The sequence below is a fragment of the Sus scrofa genome, chromosome 9 (assembly GCF_054392235.1).
Source record: "Sus scrofa isolate SSC_HxYL_T2T_F1_AM1 chromosome 9, Sscrofa_HxYL_maternal_Yorkshire_Landrace_v2.0, whole genome shotgun sequence".
Lineage (NCBI taxonomy): Eukaryota > Metazoa > Chordata > Mammalia > Artiodactyla > Suidae > Sus > Sus scrofa.
Window position 1 is genome coordinate 110,624,068 of NC_139391.1, and position 19,783 is coordinate 110,643,850.

Below are 19,783 nucleotides of genomic sequence, written 5' to 3' on the forward strand. Positions count from 1 at the left end.
GGTCCCTAACCCACTAAGCAAGGCCAGGGATCAAACCCGCAACCTCATGGTTCCTAGTCGGATTTGTTAACCACTGCGCCACGATGGGAACTCCAACACTTTTTCTTTTTTAAGGCTGCACCTGTAGCACATGGAAGTTCCCAAGCTAGGGGTCCAACTGGAGCTGCAGCTGCCAGCCTACACCACAGCCACAGCAATGCCAGATCTGAGCCACATCTGTGAACTACTCTGCAGCTTGCGGCAACTCTGGATCCTTAACTGATTGAGCAAGGCCAGGGATCGAACCCACATCCTCATGGATACTAGCCGGGTTCTTAATCCATTGAGCCACAATGAGAACTCCATATTTTTTTAACTTTTATTGAAATATAATTCACATACCACACGATTCACCCCTTTAAAGTGTACAATCTTATGATTTTTAGTATATTTACAGAGTCGTGCAACCATCATCCCAATCACCCCTGGAACATTTTCATCACCACAGAAAAAGCCGTCTAAGCTATTATCCCTCCATCATCTCATCCCCCATATCTCCAACCACTAATCAACTTTCCATGGGTTAAACGTTTCCTTCTTCTGGACTTTCACATGAATGAAATTGTATAATTTGTGGTCTCTTGTTGTGACTGGCTTATTTCATTTACCATGTTTTCATTGGTTTATATACATTGTAGAAGGCATCTTCATTCTTTTCTTATAAAGACAACTTTTTTTTAGAGCAGTTTGAGGTTTATAACAAAATTGAGAGGAAAGTGTAGATATTTCCCGTACACCTTCTGTCACCACACATGCATAGCCTCCTGAAGTATTGACATCCCCCGCCAGATGGTACGTTTGTCACAACTGATGAACCTACATTGATACAGCATCACCAGAATCCATAGTTTACTATAGGGTTCAGTCTTGGTGTTTTGAGATCTGTGTAATATTCCATCATAGGTGTTTATCACATTTATTGATCTGCTAATCAGTTGAACATTTGGTTTATCTTTTTAATTTATATTTTTAAGGCCACACCCCCAACATATGGAAGTTCCTGGGCGAGGGATTGAATCCAAGCCCCAGCTGTGCCAATGCTCACCACCACACTGGGCCAGGGATAGAACCTGCACCACCTGGGCACCAACCTGAGCTGGTACAGTCAGATTCTTTTTTTTTTTTTTTTTTGCTTTTTAGGGCTGCATCTGCAGCATATGGAAGTTCCCAGGGCAAGGGGTCGAATCAGAGCTGGAGCTTCTGGCCACAGTCACAGCCACAGCAACGTGGGATCTGAGCCGCATCTGTGACCTACTCCATGTTCACGGCAATGCTGGATCCTTAACCCACTGAGTGAGGCCAGGGATCGAACCCGTATCCTCACAGATCCTAGTTGGGTTCATTACCACTGAGCCACAACAGGAACTCCATGCAGTCAGATGCTTAACCCACTGTGCCACAGCAGGAACTCCACTAGGTTTATTTTTAAGAGACTGCGGAGCTATTTTCCAAAGTGGTCGTACCATGTTATACTCCCACCAGCAGGATATGAGAGCTCTAGTCGCTCCCCATCCTCACCAACACTTGTCAACTTCAGCCATTCCGGAGGTTGAGGAGTGGTTTGCAGCCAGAATTGCTAACTAGAGGGCTGTGGGTATAAACCAGGTCATCAACTCTCTGGTCTTGTCACCTGCGGACAGGTAAGGGCCGTAAGGCTACAGCTTCATGCTTAAGCAAAGGTAGAGAAGGGAGCACACTACATACTTGAGCCTGAAGAATCAGACTCACTTTGGGTGCCAACGAGGGGGTTAGAGACACTGACAGCATGGTTCTCCATCTACTCAGCCATCTGCTTTGGGTAGGATGGGATTACGATGTATTCTGCTGACAGGCACAGGACATCCAGTCACTGGTATTCATGCAAAAGAGGAAACCAAGGCCAGGAAAGCAAACTGTGGCCTGATTCTTTCATGCAGGGGAAAGTCCACTCTGGGCTGGAGGAAACTTTCCCCCTCTTTTCTTCCAGGGGCAGGGGGGATCCCACGAGGGGCACATTTTCCTCAGCCTCATATTTCTTTCCTAAGTTTAACCACCCTTTGGAGATGAACTATTTTGGAGCAGGGCAGGAGGGTTCTGGCTCAGCTGGCTAAAGAGGCAGCTGCTGGAAAGAAAAGTTCCCACTGGATCATACCTCACCCCTGAAGGAACAACTCCAAAGAAATCAGAGGCTTCTTCTGGAAAATAAAATCATAAAAGGATGTTTTAGTCCATTCGGGCTGCTATAACAAAATGCCACACACTGGCTGGCTTTTCTTTTTTTTTTTTGTCTTTGCTGCACCCACGGCATATGGAGGTTCCCAGGCTAGGGGTCCAATCGGAGCTGTAGCCACCAGCCTATGCCAGAGCCACAGCAACACCAGATCTGAGCAGCGTCTGTGACCTACACCACAGCTCATGGCAACGCCAGATCCTTATCCCACTGAGCAAGGCCAGGGATCAAACCTGCAACCTCATGGTTCCTAGTTGGATTCATTAACCACTGCGTGGGTGGCTTATGGACAACAGAAATCTACCTCTCAGTCTGGAGGCTGAAAGTCTGAAGATTGGGGTGCCAGCCTAGTTGAGTGAGGGTCTGCATTTCAAGGTGCCCTCACACAGTGAAGGGGGGAGCTAGCTCTCTGGGGACTCTGCAGGGTCTCCTTTATAAAGGGCACTGATGCCTTCCAGGAGGGCGTTAAGACATGAAGCAACTAGGATGCAATGATGTCTAAGAGCTTTTCTGGCCCAGAAACACTTGCCCAGACTGGCTGGAGGCAGATGTGTGAGAAAACCATGGGAGTGGGGTGCTGAAGCTGTGCACGTGCTGGTGCAGTGGCCCACAGGGAAAGCACTGCAGTGGCCACTTTCCATTCCTGCAAGAAGCTTGGGGCCGTTGTCACGGCTGCAGTCACTGGGAGTGAGGGCCAGGCCCCAACTGCACTCTGCCCAAGGGGGGGCCTGTGATGCAGGAGGCTTGAATGGTGGGTCCTGAGTGTCTTGATGTAAGGTTTGGATCCTGGAAGCTCAGAGTTCCAGTACTGGATGAATGGGAACCATGGACAGAGCTTCCCCACCAATACAAGGTGGCCAGGGTTGCTAGCCAGCCCTGCACTGCCCACAGAACTGCTAAAAAAGCTGGACTTCTTAACATTCACAGCAGTGCTTCTACTGCTCATCTTAAACCTATAGAACATTCTAGACAGTGCAAGGGTCTGCAGGCTGTGAGCAATCCATCTGCGGGAAAGTATGTTCCGAGTTCTAACTCAATGAGTCTTCAGAACACGACTCCTTTGCTAGCAGATGAGACACTTGCCATAGCTGGATCCCAGGGAAGTCCCTTTCAATATTTTCAAGGCCTGAACCATTGATGGACCAGACACAATGTGGGAGAAGGCTCCCCGGGTCTTTCTTGTGAAGCTGAAGCGGGGTCTGCCCTGAAGGTTCTGGTCCTGCCCTGGAGTTACCCGATTCATCTCATCCGGCTGAGACCTGGGTGGAGGCAGGAGGACGCTGCATCTTGGAGGTCAGGAGCAAGAGAGCAAGGGGCCTCTGGGTCCCGTTCAGCCTCTGTGTGATTCTGGCCCAGGTGGGTCCTCAGTGCCAGGACCACATGCTTTTGGAAGCGGATGGGAGCCGACAAATGGACAATGGAATATCATAATGGCAGAAACAACCTCAGGGCTGGAAACAGATGCTGTATTCAGAGGAGAAAAAAAAAAAAAACCTCACAACTTCAAGAATCTGACCCTTTTGATCCCTGGCCCAGGGAGGGGAAGGAAGGAGAGATTCACCCTATTCTGGAGCAAACGGGGCAACATGAAGAATGCTGTGCAGTCAGGCTGAAAATTAAACAGATGTGAGTTTCTTTAATTCAAGGGCTTAATTATTCTGACGTCTTCCATAACTTAATCTAAGCCATCACTTCAGCTTTAATTATGCATAATGAAATGGATTATTTACAGTAACTAATATGACAGGAAAAACTGAGAGGTGAGAATTGGTAACTTGGCAACTGTTTATTCATCTTTTTTTTTTTTTCCAGCCCATGTTTACTGACTACCTGCTATGTTTCAGCCTTGGCTACAGTCCTACTTGGGGAAAAAATAGTATTACTAGGGCTCACACTAAGGGCCAGTTTCTCACTTCACTAGTTCGTGTACTGCCTGCAATAAGGCTGTATCACAGGTCTTAGTCTCCTTGATTTATAGAAGGGGAATTAAAATTCTGAAAGGTAGGTAATTTGCCTGAGATCACTCAACAAATCCTGTGTTTTGTCATTCACCTATTCCAGACAGAAACCTACAGACTGACCTTCCGAATCTCACTTTCTGCTTTAGAACAGGAAAAGTCAGCTTTTTCTAAAGGAAAAATGAGGGATCAAAGTCATCCTTTTGGGAAATTAACTGGACAGTTTCCTGTAGGCTGCATCGGATACTATGGTAACAGTCTGGGTCAGAGGCCAGGACCTAAGCCAGAGTGTTGGTGAGCAAACTGGACAAAGAGGCTTTGGGGGAGTGGTGGGGGGTGGGGGGGGCGGGTGGTGCCCTGTGAGGGTTTGGATGTGATGGGCCCGTCACGCATGCTCTCTGAGCCTGAGTTCCCTTGTGCCTAGAAGCAGGCGTAACCTGCTTATTAGCAGTCTCAATCCAAGGGCATATAAACAGACACAGTTTGATTTTTCCTCCAGTAACTGTTTTTATTTATTTATTTATTTATTTTGTCTTTTTAGCTATTTCTTGGGCCGCTCCCGCGGCATATGGAGGCTCCCAGGCTAGGGGTTGAATCAGAGCTGGAGCCACTGGCCTACGCCAGAGCCACAGCAACGCGGGATCCAAGCCGCGTCTGCAACCTATACCACAGTTCACAGCAACGCCGGATCGTCAACACACTGAGCAAGGGCAGGGACCGAACCCGCAACCTCATGGTTCCTAGTCGGATTCGTTAACCACTGCGCCATGACGGGAACTCCCAGTAACTGTTTTTAGTCTTTCTCTATTACATCGTCCTTTCTTGTCCCTTTACAGCTGGCTTCCTGGTCACTTTCAGCTAGTCATCACTATCACTACCCGTGATAGTTTGCACAGCTTCCATCTCCAACACCACTGAAATCTTGATCCCTGCCTCTCCCCGGCTCCAGCTTTGGGGCCTGGCGCGGGCTGTGGTCGGGCTCCCTCAGCCTGCAGTGGACGTCAGAGAGGAGGCAGAGGCAAAGGGACGAGGGTGTCTCCCTAGCTGGCCCTTCTTGCTGTCTCCCTCGATGGGTTGTGGCAGCTCTCCATGCTCATGCAGACTAACTGGCCAGGGGTGACCTCTGTGTCCAGATGCTGGTTCACTAGTGGGGCCCACGTGGTCTCCAGAGCACCTGTGGGTCTCCCCAGGGCTCACATCCAATGGCCCCCCCTCTCCTGCCACCAGCCTGGGGCTGCTGGGCACTGCTCTCCCAGCAGGCTGTTCTCGAGTGAGAGGAGCAGGAGAGGCAGCCTGAGTCCCATTGGCTTCTACTGTGTCCACTCTCTTCCTATTGCATCATGTTGAAGGGACAGGCCACTCCACTGCCACCTTCTCTCTGCACAGGCACTGCTTCCTGTCTGGCTGTGTTTCCTGCACAGGGACTTGGAGCCTGGTACAGGGCTGCTTGGGGCATAAAGCACCATGCAGGGCAATACCTGGCCCTGAGGGATGGGCCACATTGCTCCCCCGTGGACAGGAGCCCCCTCCAATACTCTCCCTCCACAAACTTCCTGCAGGGCTGGGGAAGGGGGTGGATGAAGACAAAGCACAGTGCCTATGGCTGGGGGTCTGTACTAGTTCTCATCTCCTCTCTTTATTTTTAAAAATTTTATTTATTTTTTATTTTTATTTTTTTTGCATTTTAGGGTCGCACCTGTGGCATATGGAAGTTCCCAGCTAGGGATCGAATCAGAGCTGTAGCCACTGGCCTACACCACAGCCACAGCCACACGGGATCTGAGCCATGTCTGCGACCTATACCACAGCTCATGGCAACGCTGGATCCCCAACCTATTAAGCGAGGCCAAGGATCAAACCTGCACCCTCATGGATACTAGATGGGTTCATTACTGCTGAGCCACAACGGGAACTCTGACGCCTCTCTTTAGAATGAGTGTTTTAGTCTCAAACTCTGAGCCCTCCTCATGCATTAAGGATGGCATAACAATGCCTACCGCCCTGTTTCCAAGAATGACCAAGTGCCTGGTGACCGGGCAACTGAACCCATCGTGGATGACTGGGCTTTGGTCCAGTTTCGCCATCATCTCAGTGTCTCCCCTCTTTGCTCTTTTGACTTCTCTCCTGGGGCTCTCTGTGGAGACACATGGTGCGTGTGGACTTTTACGATGGACTCTGAGCTGACCAGGGCTGGCTGGCTGGCCTCCTGGTACCACGTGGTCACAGAAGCAGGTCATCCAAGAACAAACAGTCCAGTGGTGTTGGGAGTCTCCCTTAGTTACACCAAAGCCTCTGTTTGATTTCTGGTGTGGCAACAAACCCAGGAGGTAAAGGTGCGTGGTACCTGGAAGAGACGCCAGGGTCAGGGGGGTTCAGCCCCTGGATAAGGTGCTGCAAAGAGCGCACGGGGCAAACCATCAAAGATGCAGGCAGCCATCCTCTCCCTGCTTCTCCTGGGTGCCCTGTCAGGTAGGAACTCTGTTTTGCCACCTTGCTTGGCCTCCTCAGTTTGCTTGATATCATTTCGTGATAAAGTCTTGAAAGAGGGAACTGTCTCTAGGAGACCTTGTTCAAAGGTGGGCGGATTAGCAATGGGGAGCCCTGGAAGCCTGGGTGGGACCCCTGGTGAAGAAGGTGCCTAAAGCAGCCAGAGTCTAGTCAACACTCACCCAGACCTCACTTCCCCTGTTGGGCTAAGTGGCCCGTGTTGTTTCTCCCAAACCCAAAGTTGGGAAGATAATTTTCACAGCAGGGCTTGGTGTGTATGACAGTCCGCCACTGTGGCCTTACTCTGGAGCCTTCTGGGGGCAAAGGGAGGGTCGCTCTATGGAAAAACTGAGGTACCAGGGGCCCAGTGCCTTAGTCTTGAGCAAAGAAAATTCTTCTGCTAGAAGCCAAAGATTCACCCTCCTGTGTCTGGCACTCCCTCTTGCTTCTTCAAGAGCTTCAAGGATCTTGGATGATTTTTCAATGTTGTCAGCTCGGATTACTGAAATTAAGCTGTTTAAATTAAATCTTACATTTGAATAGGTAGTAGCTGCATAATATATGGAATTCAATCATGTTAAATTTGCAGATTAATTTCGGGATAATTTACATCTTTGATGAGTTATATAGTAAAACGCTTAGAGGAGTGTCTGGTAGCTAGTCAGTGCTTAGTAAATGCAGTGATTATGGTATAACTCACTGAGTCTTCCTATCCAAGAACAGGGTTCCAGAACTTTATCCAAGTCTTCATTTGTTTTCTCAGGAGTATTTCGAGATTTCCTCTAGAGAGATTCCACAATTCTCATTATGTTTATTTCGAGTTCTTTCACTTTTTATATTTATTTATTTATTTTTTTGGCATTTGGAAATGAGCTCATCTTCCCTTGTATCTTTTGATTGATTGTTATATAATGTATGAAAGTCTACTGAGGAATGATTACTTGTGATGATATTTCAATTAAGTCTCATGTGTTTTCCAGGTTGGAAAATAATAAACATTTCTACTTTTCCTCACTTGTTTTTTAAATCTCTTGTTTCCTTCTCATATCCGATAACCAGGCCTCTACCTTCAGACCATTGTTAAGTAATGATAAGAGAATGCATCCTTGTCTTCTCCGTGAAGCAGAATGTTAGCTTTTGGTATAAGATACAAATGTTATATATGTTCAGGACGGTGCTTTGATTCTTATTTAGACTTTGTTTTTAAATCAAAATGGATTTTTAAATGAAATGCTCTTTTAAGATCTATAGAAATGACCATTTGCTATTCTCCTTTAACCTGCTAATAAGGTAAATAAATGACAAGTTTATTTTTTAACTTGTTTGTTTGCTTTTTTTGCTTTTTAGGGCTGCACCCACGGCATATAGAAGTTCCCAGGCTAGGGGTCGAATCAGAGCTGTGGCCACTGGCCTACACCACAGCCACAGCAACTCGGGATCTGAGCTGCATCTGTGACCTATACCATAGCTCACGGTGACACAGGGTCCTTGACCCACTGATCAAGACCAGGGGTCAAACCCGCGTCCTCATGGATCCTAGTCAATTTCATTACCATTGAGACACAACAGGAACTCTGCAAGTTTATTGAATAATATTGAACCCTCTTTAACCTTGGGCTTTTAGACTCCGCAGAGGGCAGGGGAACTTGTGAGTGTGAAGTTAGGCCTTGAGCTGATCAGACTCTCACTTAAAGTCAACATTTGAAATTTCCCCAGAAACACAGGTTTTTAGGACTCTTATCATTTGAGTTAAGAGGTGACATTATTGTCACTGGGGGAAGAGTAAGGTTAAGAAGAACCCAGCATCTCATACACTATCATTTGGAACCTTCTCATCAAAAATGTGAAATGAACAGATCACAAAAGTTTGCAAGAAATACTTGAGATTTTTCATAGAAACCACATTCTGGTCTCTCCATCCAGAAGACCACACACTATGGTGCACTTTTGCTTCCAGAGGACAAAGCCAGGTCTGCTGAAGGGTGGACTGTTCCTCTCTCACCTTGTTTAGTGGGACCCTGAGCCTGACTCAACCTCAAAAATATGAGGGTCGCAGAGGACGGGAGGAGGGGAGCTGCCACACCAGCACCTGCTTCAGGGTTGTGGAACCAGGCATCCACAAAATAATCTCAAACAAGGTAACATTCCCCAGCATTCTTTTTCCTCTCATTTGGTATTAACTCCTATGCATCCTCCAAGGCCCACTCAAGCCTCACCTCCCCCATGGAGCTTTCCTGGATTGCCCTAGCTCTTGGGAGATGCTCTTCCTGCTGCACCCTGGAGCTCCTCTTGCCTCCACATGGAATGCGTGTCAAGGGTTTAGTACAGTGTCTGACACTGAGTAATCGCTCAGTGAAAGGTGGCCCGAGTTATATTTTATTTCATCTGTTATGTGTCTGTCCTGTCTCCTCCACCAGAACATCAGCCCTGCAAGAGCAGGTTCTACACGTCCCATCGCGCCATGGCCCTGAGTGCCAATACATGTGGGGTATCTCATGAATGTTCTTGTTGATTGTTATCCCTTTGGGGGAGTGTTTTTCCCCCACATTTACTGATATCCTCTACACGCAGAAATTTAGATCCTCTGCCTGCTTAAGTATCAATTGGCATTGAAACCGACTTCTGTCTTTTCTGCCTGCTATTGAGATGAGGGAAAGAAAACATTTTCTCTGCGGGATGCTGAAGTGTCCCATTCCAGCAGCCACTTACAAAGGAAGGCCCTAAAAGAACATACCCTACACAAAACTCCCAGCGTAGCGGGGAAAAGAGTGGAGACAAAACAACCTCAGGCTCCATCAGCACAAAGGAACACGTGCCACCCTGAGAGATGGAGGACCTGGCAGAGACCCCTCGGGCTACCTAAATCCACCACACACTGAAGTCGTCTCCACTTTGACAGTGTCTCCAGGGAACCAGCTTTTGCAGGAGTCTCAAGGGAATGAAAAATGCTGGGGTGTTTAATGAAAGAAGGGTTCCCTGGTAGCTGGAGACCTGCACGAATGTGAGAGGGATGCCAGGCCCAAGGACCTGAGTTTTGTCCACTGAGCACCAGGTGTGAGGCCATTCCAGGACTCTCTGGGAAGATCCCCAAGCCTGCCATCTGGGCCTGGCCCTCTGCTAGGCTAAGCCAGGAAATCAAAAAGAGGCTCAAGGTGCAGTGTTTTAGGCTCCTTAGGGAGCCAGGGGCAACCCCCTTTTTTTATGGCAGCACCCATGGCACATGGAAGTTCCCAGGCCTGGGACTGAATTCAAGCCACTGCTGTAACCTATGCAGTTGCGGCAATGCCAGGGATGGAACCCACGCCTCTGCAGAGCAGGTGTTGAAATCAGATTCTTGACCCACTGCAGCACCCATGGCAACCCTTTCTTAACGCTGTCATCATTTTAAAAGGCAGGAAGATGTAGTCCATTTCCAGAACGTCCTCCTGTGGGTGATTATCCTATATGTGGGGTCCAAAGAACACGGCAAAAAGTTTCTGCTTTTTCCATCCTGTCACTCTCCTCTTCAGAGTCAACCTCAGGAAAGCAAAAGGCCGTCCCTCTTCTCAGCCCTCCCTCCCTCTCCCTTTTCCATGCAACCTGGTTGTCCCCTCCTTGCCTCCAGCTTAGCCCTCAGTCACTGAAATCCACCTGCTTTTCCACCTCCATGGAGTTGAAAGAGTTTTGCAAGAAGACAGTCCTTCTCAGGCCAGCGCCAGAAGATGGTCCGGGATGAACCGATCTCTCTCTTGCTTATGATGGATGACCTAGTGTCATTTACAGAATCATTAGAAGAGTCACCATCTTTTTTTTTCTGTGTCCTTCTAAGGGCTCCCTTGTATTAAGGGGCAGGAACCAGCCCCCTAAAATGGTGGGTGAGCATCCCACCCCAGAAAGTAAACAAGGTGGAAATTAAAGACATAGGAAGATGCTGGGTATACGGAGACAACATTCTATCATGTTTTATGGCTTGTTAAGCATGTGCATTTTCTTATACGGTACCTGTGAGAGTAACTGGAATTAGTTGGAGTGGTTCCTGCACAGAACTGACTCCCGGCCAAGCGTGAAGCATGCTGATGGATAGTGTAGCTTTGTAACCATGGGTCCTGAGAGTTTAGGGATGGTTTGCAGTGGCCTGGAAGCATTGTTCATTGATCACGGTGAGACGGATGATTTGTACCTGGTCTCAGGGAGCTCCTCTGAGGGCTCTGCTGTTGGGGCTGGTTATGCAACAAGAGGCTTACGTGACCAGCAAAATAGAAACATTCCCAGCAGAGACTCTAATTTGGGCTCAGTGTTTCCAAGGTACTTGGGAGTATGTTGGTGGTTCCTGATCTGAGCCAGTGCCTTTTGTCATGGCCTTCAGGGACAAGAGGACAGCAGGGGCTGGCCCGGCCTCTCCCATCGTCTGGCTACGAGGCAGTGCTCCAATGTGATACACATCTTTAATGTAGCTGTACCATCTCTTTTTTCTGAAATAAGCTATCAATGTGTAAGCATTCACATCTGGGTCCTGTGAGTCTTAAACAATGAGAAATGTTTATTGGCCACTATTAGTGTAGCACCGCAAGCCCTGAGAGAGTGTTGACAGAGGGCCCCCGAGAGGTTAAGGGACCACCCCAAGGCCACACAGTCAAGAAGAGCTAAGCTCAAATTGGCTCTGATTTCAAATCCCTTGCTCTTTCCACAACACTCTTCTAACTTCTTCTGCTGCCATTTTGATTGGTTAATAGAAAGAATGAAGGGGTGCTTACTGTGTGACAGTCTCAGGTGAGTGCTGCTCTTTAGGGAAAGCAGAGTTATAGGTTAGAGCAGCTGCATGCCCAGGGGGTGGTGGGGGCAGTGCCCCATTCTTCCTGAACCACCTCATCCCCTTGGATGCCAGAAACCCAGGGAGCCAGCTTCCTCCCCTGCAACCGAGGCTCCAGGGAGAGGACCTCCTTGGTCCATTTCTGGCAAGGCAGTAATTTTGCTCATTTGGAAACAAGCGAGTCCATCATCCATCCAGCTCTCAGCTCCAAGCTAGATGTTTCCGTGGGCTTGGTGACCGATAATACATCTTTTTCGGCGCTTTTTCTTTTTCACAGTGTACCCTTCAGCAATTCTAATTTGCGTCTTAATTAAGATGCATGTAGAAGTCAAATTCCATTAAAGCCTCTTTCTTGCTCTGCAGCACTCAGACCACCAGAAAGTTTGCAACATGAGCCTCTGAAGGAACATGTATGGTGTTTTGAGGGAGAGCTGGCTCCTGGCTCCTAACTTGCCCTCTGCCACTGCTTAGCTGGGTGCCTTTGGACACATCCCTTTAACACGTCTATAGAATGGAAGAACTGACTACACATGGTGAATTCTGCATCTTAATCATTGCTCTATTTACAGGGTGTGGGCGCTAACCACTCATATTAATAAGGATCGTTATTGTGTCTATTATTGCTATTAATTCTGCTACCACTGCTTTTAATAGCAAGGAGGCTGGAGAAACTGGGTATTGGGCTAAGAGTGGGCAGATACTGGCTTGGCCACCTTTCTTACCAAGGTCCCCAGAGTGTCTGCCTCAAAGCTTTTAGGATTCAGTGGCCTGACCCTGGCACAAAAGAGCTTTTCATCTTCCACCAGATGAAGAGAACAGCCTCAGCAAGGACGTCAGCAGAAAGGGAATGTTCAAAGACCCAGGGTGGCTTTATTCATACATGGAATATGCAGTCTCAGCACAAAGTGCTTGAGGGCCACTGGATAGATCCACCTGTCCCTCCCCGATACCTCCCTCACTGCTGAGCGAAATATGACCACCCAGGGAAGACTAAAACAAGCTCTCTAAATATAAGCGGGGGAGCATGGAGCCATGCAGAGAAGCCCTGTCCTTGGCTTCAGACGCCTTGGATTGAAAGGCTGGTTCTTCCATAGAATTAACCTCTCAAACTTATCCAAGTTATAAAAAATTCATGCAACAAGATTAATGGGTACACTTCCAGCAAAACAAACTAGGAGCGATCAGCTTGGGATATCTGGAAAGCATGGCTTCTCTACTCTGGCACAGGGAACACAGCAAGGTTGGTGGCTGTGGTAGTTTTCCTGCTCAGGGTGAAGCTGTGGAAAGGAGAACTTAGCAAGCCTCTCATACCTGAGCTCATATCAAGCTAATACTCCAGCAAAGGTCCTTATGTCGTTCCCTCAAACCACCTTTGACGGATCACATCACCCAAATCTAACGTCTGGGTCGAGAGTCCAATCTCCTGCCAGACCCTAGGGCCATCTTGCTTCGCTGTTAGCAGGTCACAGAGTAATAAGGATGCAGCCCACATTCACAGCCACCTGACAAGCACGGAGCGACAGATTCTCTGTAATAGGGATGTGCAATCTGTTATCAGACCCAAAGGCATGAGCCAGGGCCCTGCATGGCCACATCCAGAGCCTGCAGTCTCAGGTGTGCGAATTGGTGACAGCAGTGCCTACATTTGAGGATCACGGTGAGAGCAGAGGGGATCAGGCAGGGAAGCGGCTGGTGCAGCACAAGGAGGAGGTGCTGGGTGAAAGCAAGTGGTTACTTACTAGATTCAGTCTGCTCTTTTGGGCTGGACACTACGTTACCCCAGACTATTCTGGAAAAAAGCCTAGTGAGTTGCATCTTCGCTTAAATATGAGCAGAGGCCTCCCCCTCCTTTGGCTGGAAAGGCACGAATCACTGGGGTGAGTTGGAGGGAATAAGATCAGGTGTGTGTGTGTGTGTGTGTGTGTGTTGGGGTATGGAGGGGTCCTTGGAGACAAACTGTCAACTTTTCATTTTGCTCAGGACATCTTGCCCTGCTGAGTTGGAAGAAACACTCTCTCAGACAGATGAGGTGGCAGAGGGGTGGAGTGGTGGGGGAAGGGGCCTGGAGACTCCCGTTGTGGGAAAAGGGGCTTGTTGGAATTTTAGCCACAAAACCCAACCCACTATGGCAACTGATTATTTTGCTAAGAAAAAAAAAAAAAAACTATCTGGAGGAAACGTTTTGCCTCTAAATACTCCAGGTGTACTATTTGGCTGGTGGGTTTTATCACAAAAATGAAATATTAAAGTCAATTTTAATAGATTAAAAAAATCCATTTGTAGTCACATCACCCTAAACCTCAGCTATTTTGATTTTTCTGAGTCCTTGCACAGTCCTTGTCCATAAAACTGGATAATTCTGCCAGCAAAAATAACTTATGCATAATGCATTTTAATCTTGAACCTAAATCAGATGATTTTAGATTTCAGAAAGCTTATATCAATGAGTGTGTTATATTTTGATTTTTTTTCTCCATTTCCATCTACTCCTCTGCATCCCCTCACCCAAATCTGAAATAAAAATCTTCTCTTATAAAAGATATTTCCCCAAAGCCTGTTTCTAGAACTTTTGCACCTTGTAGCACGACAGATCCTTTTACTGCCCACCCCACCCCACCCCCGGTACCCATTCCAGGGAGTTTGTCCCCAGTAGTTGATGGTGGCCAAGCTTAGAAGCTGGCTGAGAAGTGGGACCTCAGGATAAATTTTGATTTGTAACTTATTATTCACTGTGTGTCCTTCAGCTCGGTTTCCTCGTCTGTAAAATGATGACACTAACATTTATTCAAAAGGATTTTTTTGAGGAGTAAATGAAAGTACTTTATGTTATGCATTTATTTGGAACATTGGATAAGTGGTAATTGTATGAGTTTTCTGTGGCTGCTGTAACAAAAGACCACAGATGGAATGGCTTAGAGAACAGAAATGAATTCTCCCACAATCCAGAAGCACAGAGGTCTGAAGTCAAGGGGTTGATAGGGTTGGTTCCTTCTAGAGGCTCTGCAGGAGAATCTGTACCAGGCCCTCCCCTCTCCTGGCTTCCGGGGGCTGCCTGCTTTGCCTTTGCTTGCAGCTGCATCACTTCAGTTTCTGCCTCTGTCTGAACACAGGCTTCTTCCTTCTGTGTGTGTCTCTGCGTCCGGATCTGTTCTTGTAAGGACACCAGTCACTGGATTTGGGGCCCACCCTGATCCAGCACAACCTCCCCTTAACTACTTATACCTGCAAAGACTCTATTTGCAGATCAGGTCTATTCTGAGGTTCCATGTGGACATCAATTTGGGGGCTGGGGGACACTCCTCAGCCCCTATAGGAGCTGTCAGTATGGAAGCATGAAGGGGAGCATGACCCATTATCCTCCTTGGGGCTGGCAAAACTCTGCAGAGTGTCAAGGAGACCTTGGTGGTCTCGAGGCTTTCCTGTAAGAAATACACTTTCTCTTGCATTGTAAAGCCCCTGTCTGTGACTGGCCCTGAGTCTCTCTGTAAAACGGGAGTGACTTGACCCACCACCGTGTACTCCGTGATGCCCAGAGCATCCAAAACTAAGTCATTGTCCCTGAGATGACTTAGGGATGTGGGGAGAGCTGCCATGATTTTGGAGCGCTCCAGTATGCACATTCCATTTCCATGACCCCTGAATCAGACACTGACACAGAGAAGAAAAAGAAACTCTGTAGGCTCCCCAGCCTTTGGAAGACAGGGGATGCTACAGCCGGACTCGGTCCTTCAAATGGGGGTCCGTCTTCTAAGGCATCACATTTCTCTCTCCCTGGCCCTTCACAAAGGCTGGGAGAAACCCGAAAGGAGGCAGAGAGACACAAGAGAAAAACAGCAGCTTTGTTTCCAGAATGACAGACGCAGATTTCATGGTTGTTTGGTGGCGGTTGTTTTCTTGGCTCTGAGAAGATAGCGCCTTCCCTTTTCCAGCTCTTGGCAGGAAGCTTCATTCTTGGGGAGGGAACAACTTCCAGCGTTGCCCTGAGCTACGAGTTGAAGCCACAGAGCGAGCAGCTAAGTCCTTGTTTCCAGCACAAGGCTTTGTGTTCATGTTATTTTGCATCCTTTTTAAATCTGCAGAGGGCCAGGCACTGCACCTAATCCACTTACCTGCTACAGGCAACGTGGCAGAGAATTCGCCACCTGAGACTTCAGTGCACAAGTTTTCTGTGAAATTATCAGCCTCCTTGTCACCTGTGATGCCAGGGTTTCCCCTGATAATCAACTCAAGTCCCCTCACGGAAGCCTTCAGGGTGAACTGGCTCTCCGGCACTGACTTTGAGGTAAGCACCATCTCCCTCGCAATGGGACTTGCTTACAAAGAGGGGCCGAGACATGGAGCGGATGGGATTCTGGATCCGCGGTCATTTCCTCCTTTTGCCCTGGTTTAATCGCCTCTCTTGTCAGATCTGGACATTCTGTTTGGGGGCACCCTACAGCCCTCTGTGCTAGATGCCCCTATAGCTTTTGGACTTTCTTTTCTTCACTGAATCCAGTCTCAATGAACAGTATGTTCAATCTGTTGCAAAGAAAAGGCTGGCTTCTTATTGCCAACCACCCTCGCACAATAATGGGTATTGGGCATACCAACAGTAACAGATTTCTTTGGGTGGGAGAGTTTGGGTATGGATCTCCTTAAAAGCCAAGCCCTAGTGAACTGGTTCCTGGTGATTCTGCTTTTCTACAATTCTGTGACTTATCCAGAGGAAATCTACAAGGAGACATTTCATATGCAAGAACACACCCTTAGTAAAAACTTATGTCTGAGTGTCTAGGCCTACTGGGTTCAAGAGCCATGCCACTTCTGTCTTCTAGCCTGTCCTTTGGGTCTTGCCAAAGTTGTCACTTCTCCCGAGGCAGGACAAACCTGCTAATGGCGTGTTCTCCACTAGTAACCTCTGGGATCTCCTAAGGATGTCTTTAGGGTCCAGGAGTCTGCACCTATTTGTACTGCAGTTACCTCCTTCATCCACCTTGGTCCTCAGCTGGCACAGGGACCCCTACTCCCGCCTGCCATTGCCCTGGGTTTCCCCTCCTCCCCCAGTGGACCTGCTTGGGCCAGGGTCCATTGCCTTTTTGAGGAACATATGAGGTGTTCTTAAATCTAGCTGATGGTTAGAGTCACTAGGGGAGCTTTTAAAAACCATGCCTATATGGGGCCCAGAGCAGACCTGTAGGGCCACGGACTTGAGGGCCAGAGCGAAGCATTTGGTATTCTCCACACCCCACAGGTGGGCCCCCTGGTCCATAGGAGCACCCAAGCAGGCATCCTTCAGCTCAGCATCCTGTGTGCCTGTCCAGGCCCAGATGCTGCTTCTGTGACTTCCAGGCCTCCCTCCCTGCTCTCTTGACATCTGGCTCATCTGGAACAGATGCTGCTCATCTGTGCCTCTAAGCCTTGCCAATGGCTTGCACACTTACAGAGCACGTAGTATATGCTGGACATTGCAAAGTGCTTTACAAATGTTTACTCTTGTAATATTCACATCAGCTCCAGGATTTACGTGTATCATTACCCCCTTTGCACAGATGGGGTAAATGAAGTAACATTTATCAGAGAGGTGAAATAACTTGCCCTGGGCTGCACAGCTATTAGATAGCTGTGCTGAAACTAGAAGACAGGCAGTCTGGTTTTAAAGCTCTTGCCATATTTTTTTTAAATAGCTCTACTGAGATAGAATACACACTGCATATAATTTACGCATTTAAAGTATACAATTCAGTAGTTTTTACTGTATCACAGACTGTCACCACAATCTAATTTTAGATTGTTTTCATCACCCCAACACAAAATCCCCAATCCATTAGCAGTCTCACCCGTGCCCCCTACCTCCCCAGTCCCTGGGAACCACTAATCTACCTTCTGTCTTAATGGATTTGCCTATTCTGGACCCATCATATCAATGAAATCATATTGTATTTGGTTTTAAATGACTACCTTGTTTCAATTAAGTGCAAAATTTCAAGAGTCACACATGTTGTAGCATCAATCAGTACTTCAGTCCCTTTAATGGCTGAATAATATTCCACTGTATGGATAGACTCCCCATATTTATATTTTTGTCTCTTTAGGGCCGAACCTGTGGCATATGGAAGTTCCCAGGCTAGGGGTTAAATCGGAGCTGCAGATGCTGGCCTACACCATAGCCACAGCAACATGGAATCTGAGCCGCATCTGCAACCTACACCATAGCTCAGGATAACACTAGATCCTTTACCCACTGAGCAGGGCCAGGGCCACTGATCCTTAACCCACTGAGCAGACCCAAGTCCTCATGGATGCTAGCTGGGTTTGTAACCCACAGAGCCACAACAGGAACTCCCTAGATAACCCCCCCGCCCCATTTTGTCTATTCATTCATCAGTTGAGAGACAGAGTTACTTCCACTCGAGAGCCCACACTCTCAGCCTCTATAGTCTATGCTGAAGATTCCCAAGCTGTTTCAGATTTGCAGAGGTTTTAAAGCACATTCACATCCTGATCTTTTCATTGTTACTACTAACACTGATATTATCACTATTAAAAGTCTAAATTCCTGGACAGATTGGTAGAAATTACGAATGCAGAACAGAAAAGAGAAAAAAGATTGAAAAGAAATGAAGAGAGTCTCAGAGAACACTGGGACAATGTGAAACGCACCAACATCCGTATTATAGGGGTGCCAGAAGGAGAAGAGAGAGAGAAGGGGACAGAAAAAATATTCCAAGAGATGAGAACAAAAAACTTCCCTAACATGGGAAAGGAACCACTCACTCAAATCTAGGAAGCACAATGAGCACCACACAAAAAAAAAAAAAAAAAAAAAAAAAAAAATCTATATTCCTATCCTAGAAATAAGATCATAAAGAGACAGCAAAGGTCACTGATTTGTCCAAGACCCCAGAGCCATAAAGGATGAAATAAGAACTTGACTCAGGTCTTCTGACTCTCCCTCTCAGACTCTGTCTCCTCCACTGCCCTGCACACCTATTTCTCTTTGGATCAGCCCCCAAATCCTTCTCTATGGTTCTTACCCTTGCCACATTCCATGTGATGCAAACAGGGCTGTCCATCAAGAATGAAGTCCATCCTGTTCCTGACCTCTAGAGATGGGGAAGGTCTTAGCCCACTCCACGGATCTAGGCTCCCATGTTCAGCCAAGGCCCCCTCCTGGCACCACAGCCCACAGGTGCCCAGGACCCCATGTCAGTACTAGGATTGGCCACAGGTTCACACATCCTGAAGCTGTTCTTAAGAATTGGTTACTTATCCCCAGAAACAACCCAATATCATCAACCAGCCCCTCCAAGAAGATCCTACCCTCCAACCCCAACTGCTCACAAGGGCTGTTCCTGCAGAAACAATAATGTGGTCTCTGGGGCAGAACCTGGCTCCTCCTCGACCCTCTGCAGGATGATGAGCCCAACCATGAGGTTTTGGGGTCTTTGACCCAGAGGTCTGGTCACTGTTAGCCCTGGGACTCAGTCATGCAGGGCTTTCTAAGAGTGACCTCCAGTCATGCCATGGGCCAGGCTGTCCTGCTTTCAGACACAGGTGCTGAGACTTTGTGGGGTGGTAGTTAGGAAGATTAATAATAATGAAGAAGAAGAGAATGAGGATGACAACTCACATTTGTGGAGCATTTACCATATGCCAGGAATGCCCCTAAACATTTGTGAATTCATTCATTTAGTCTTCGTAACAACACTAGGCAGAGGTACGCTATTATCTGCATGTTAAAGGTGGGGAGACTGAGGCTCTATAAAGAGGTGGTACAACTTGCCCAAGTTCACATGGCTAGGTGGTGGCAGACCTGAGGTTTGGGATCAGGTGGGCTAGCCCCAAGAGCCCTTGTTCATCTCCCCCACAACATGTGGGCTCGCTATCATCCAGCAAGAGGTATGTCAGAGCCTCATCTGGTGGCCCAAGTGGCTATCATTGGGGTTTTCTCCTGCAGCAGCATCAAGAAGCAAAGCCCCAAGGAGTCGGCAGGGCAGGGGGCGGGTGGGGCACGTGATGGCCGAGCAATGAGGACAGGTGCTCTTTGAGGTCTCAAGGTGACTATGCCTGCCCCTGTCATTGGCCCATCTCTGAGTTTCACTTCCTTTGCTGTCACGAGTACTGTGGATCCTATAAATTTGCACAAACATGCTTAAAACCAAACTTATTATCTTTCACTAAAATTCTGTAGCCAGATTGTCTGCCATTAAATCAAGTCTCCACCACTCTCAGCTACAACCTTCAACGCTCCCTCCCCTTCCTGCCCAGGTCTTCTGATATGTGAAATGAGAACCTATGTTTGTTGTGATGATTCAATAAAAT

The 19,783-nt window shown here is 47.8% G+C and overlaps 2 protein-coding genes across 10 annotated transcripts in view; one reads left to right on the top strand and one right to left on the bottom strand.

The window, feature by feature from the left end:
- ATXN7L1 (ataxin 7 like 1) overlaps positions 1–19,783 on the bottom strand; it is a 462,010-nt gene that overhangs the window by 352,709 nt on the left and 89,518 nt on the right. The gene's annotated exons all lie outside the window — the stretch shown is intronic.
- CDHR3 (cadherin related family member 3) overlaps positions 6,496–19,783 on the top strand; it is a 71,568-nt gene continuing 58,280 nt past the window's right edge. For 4 of the 5 annotated variants that reach the window (XR_014816048.1, XR_014816047.1, XM_084977405.1 and 1 more), the window contains exons 1-2: positions 6,496–6,675; positions 15,562–15,764. Coding sequence is in view for 2 of the 5 variants with exons in the window: in XM_084977405.1 (XP_084833531.1) it covers positions 6,630–6,675; positions 15,562–15,764 (249 nt within the window). In the remaining 3 variants the exon portion in view is untranslated. Of the gene's footprint in view, positions 6,676–8,616; positions 8,832–15,561; positions 15,765–19,783 lie in introns of those variants that run through there. The other variant, XR_014816049.1, reaches the window with a different exon arrangement.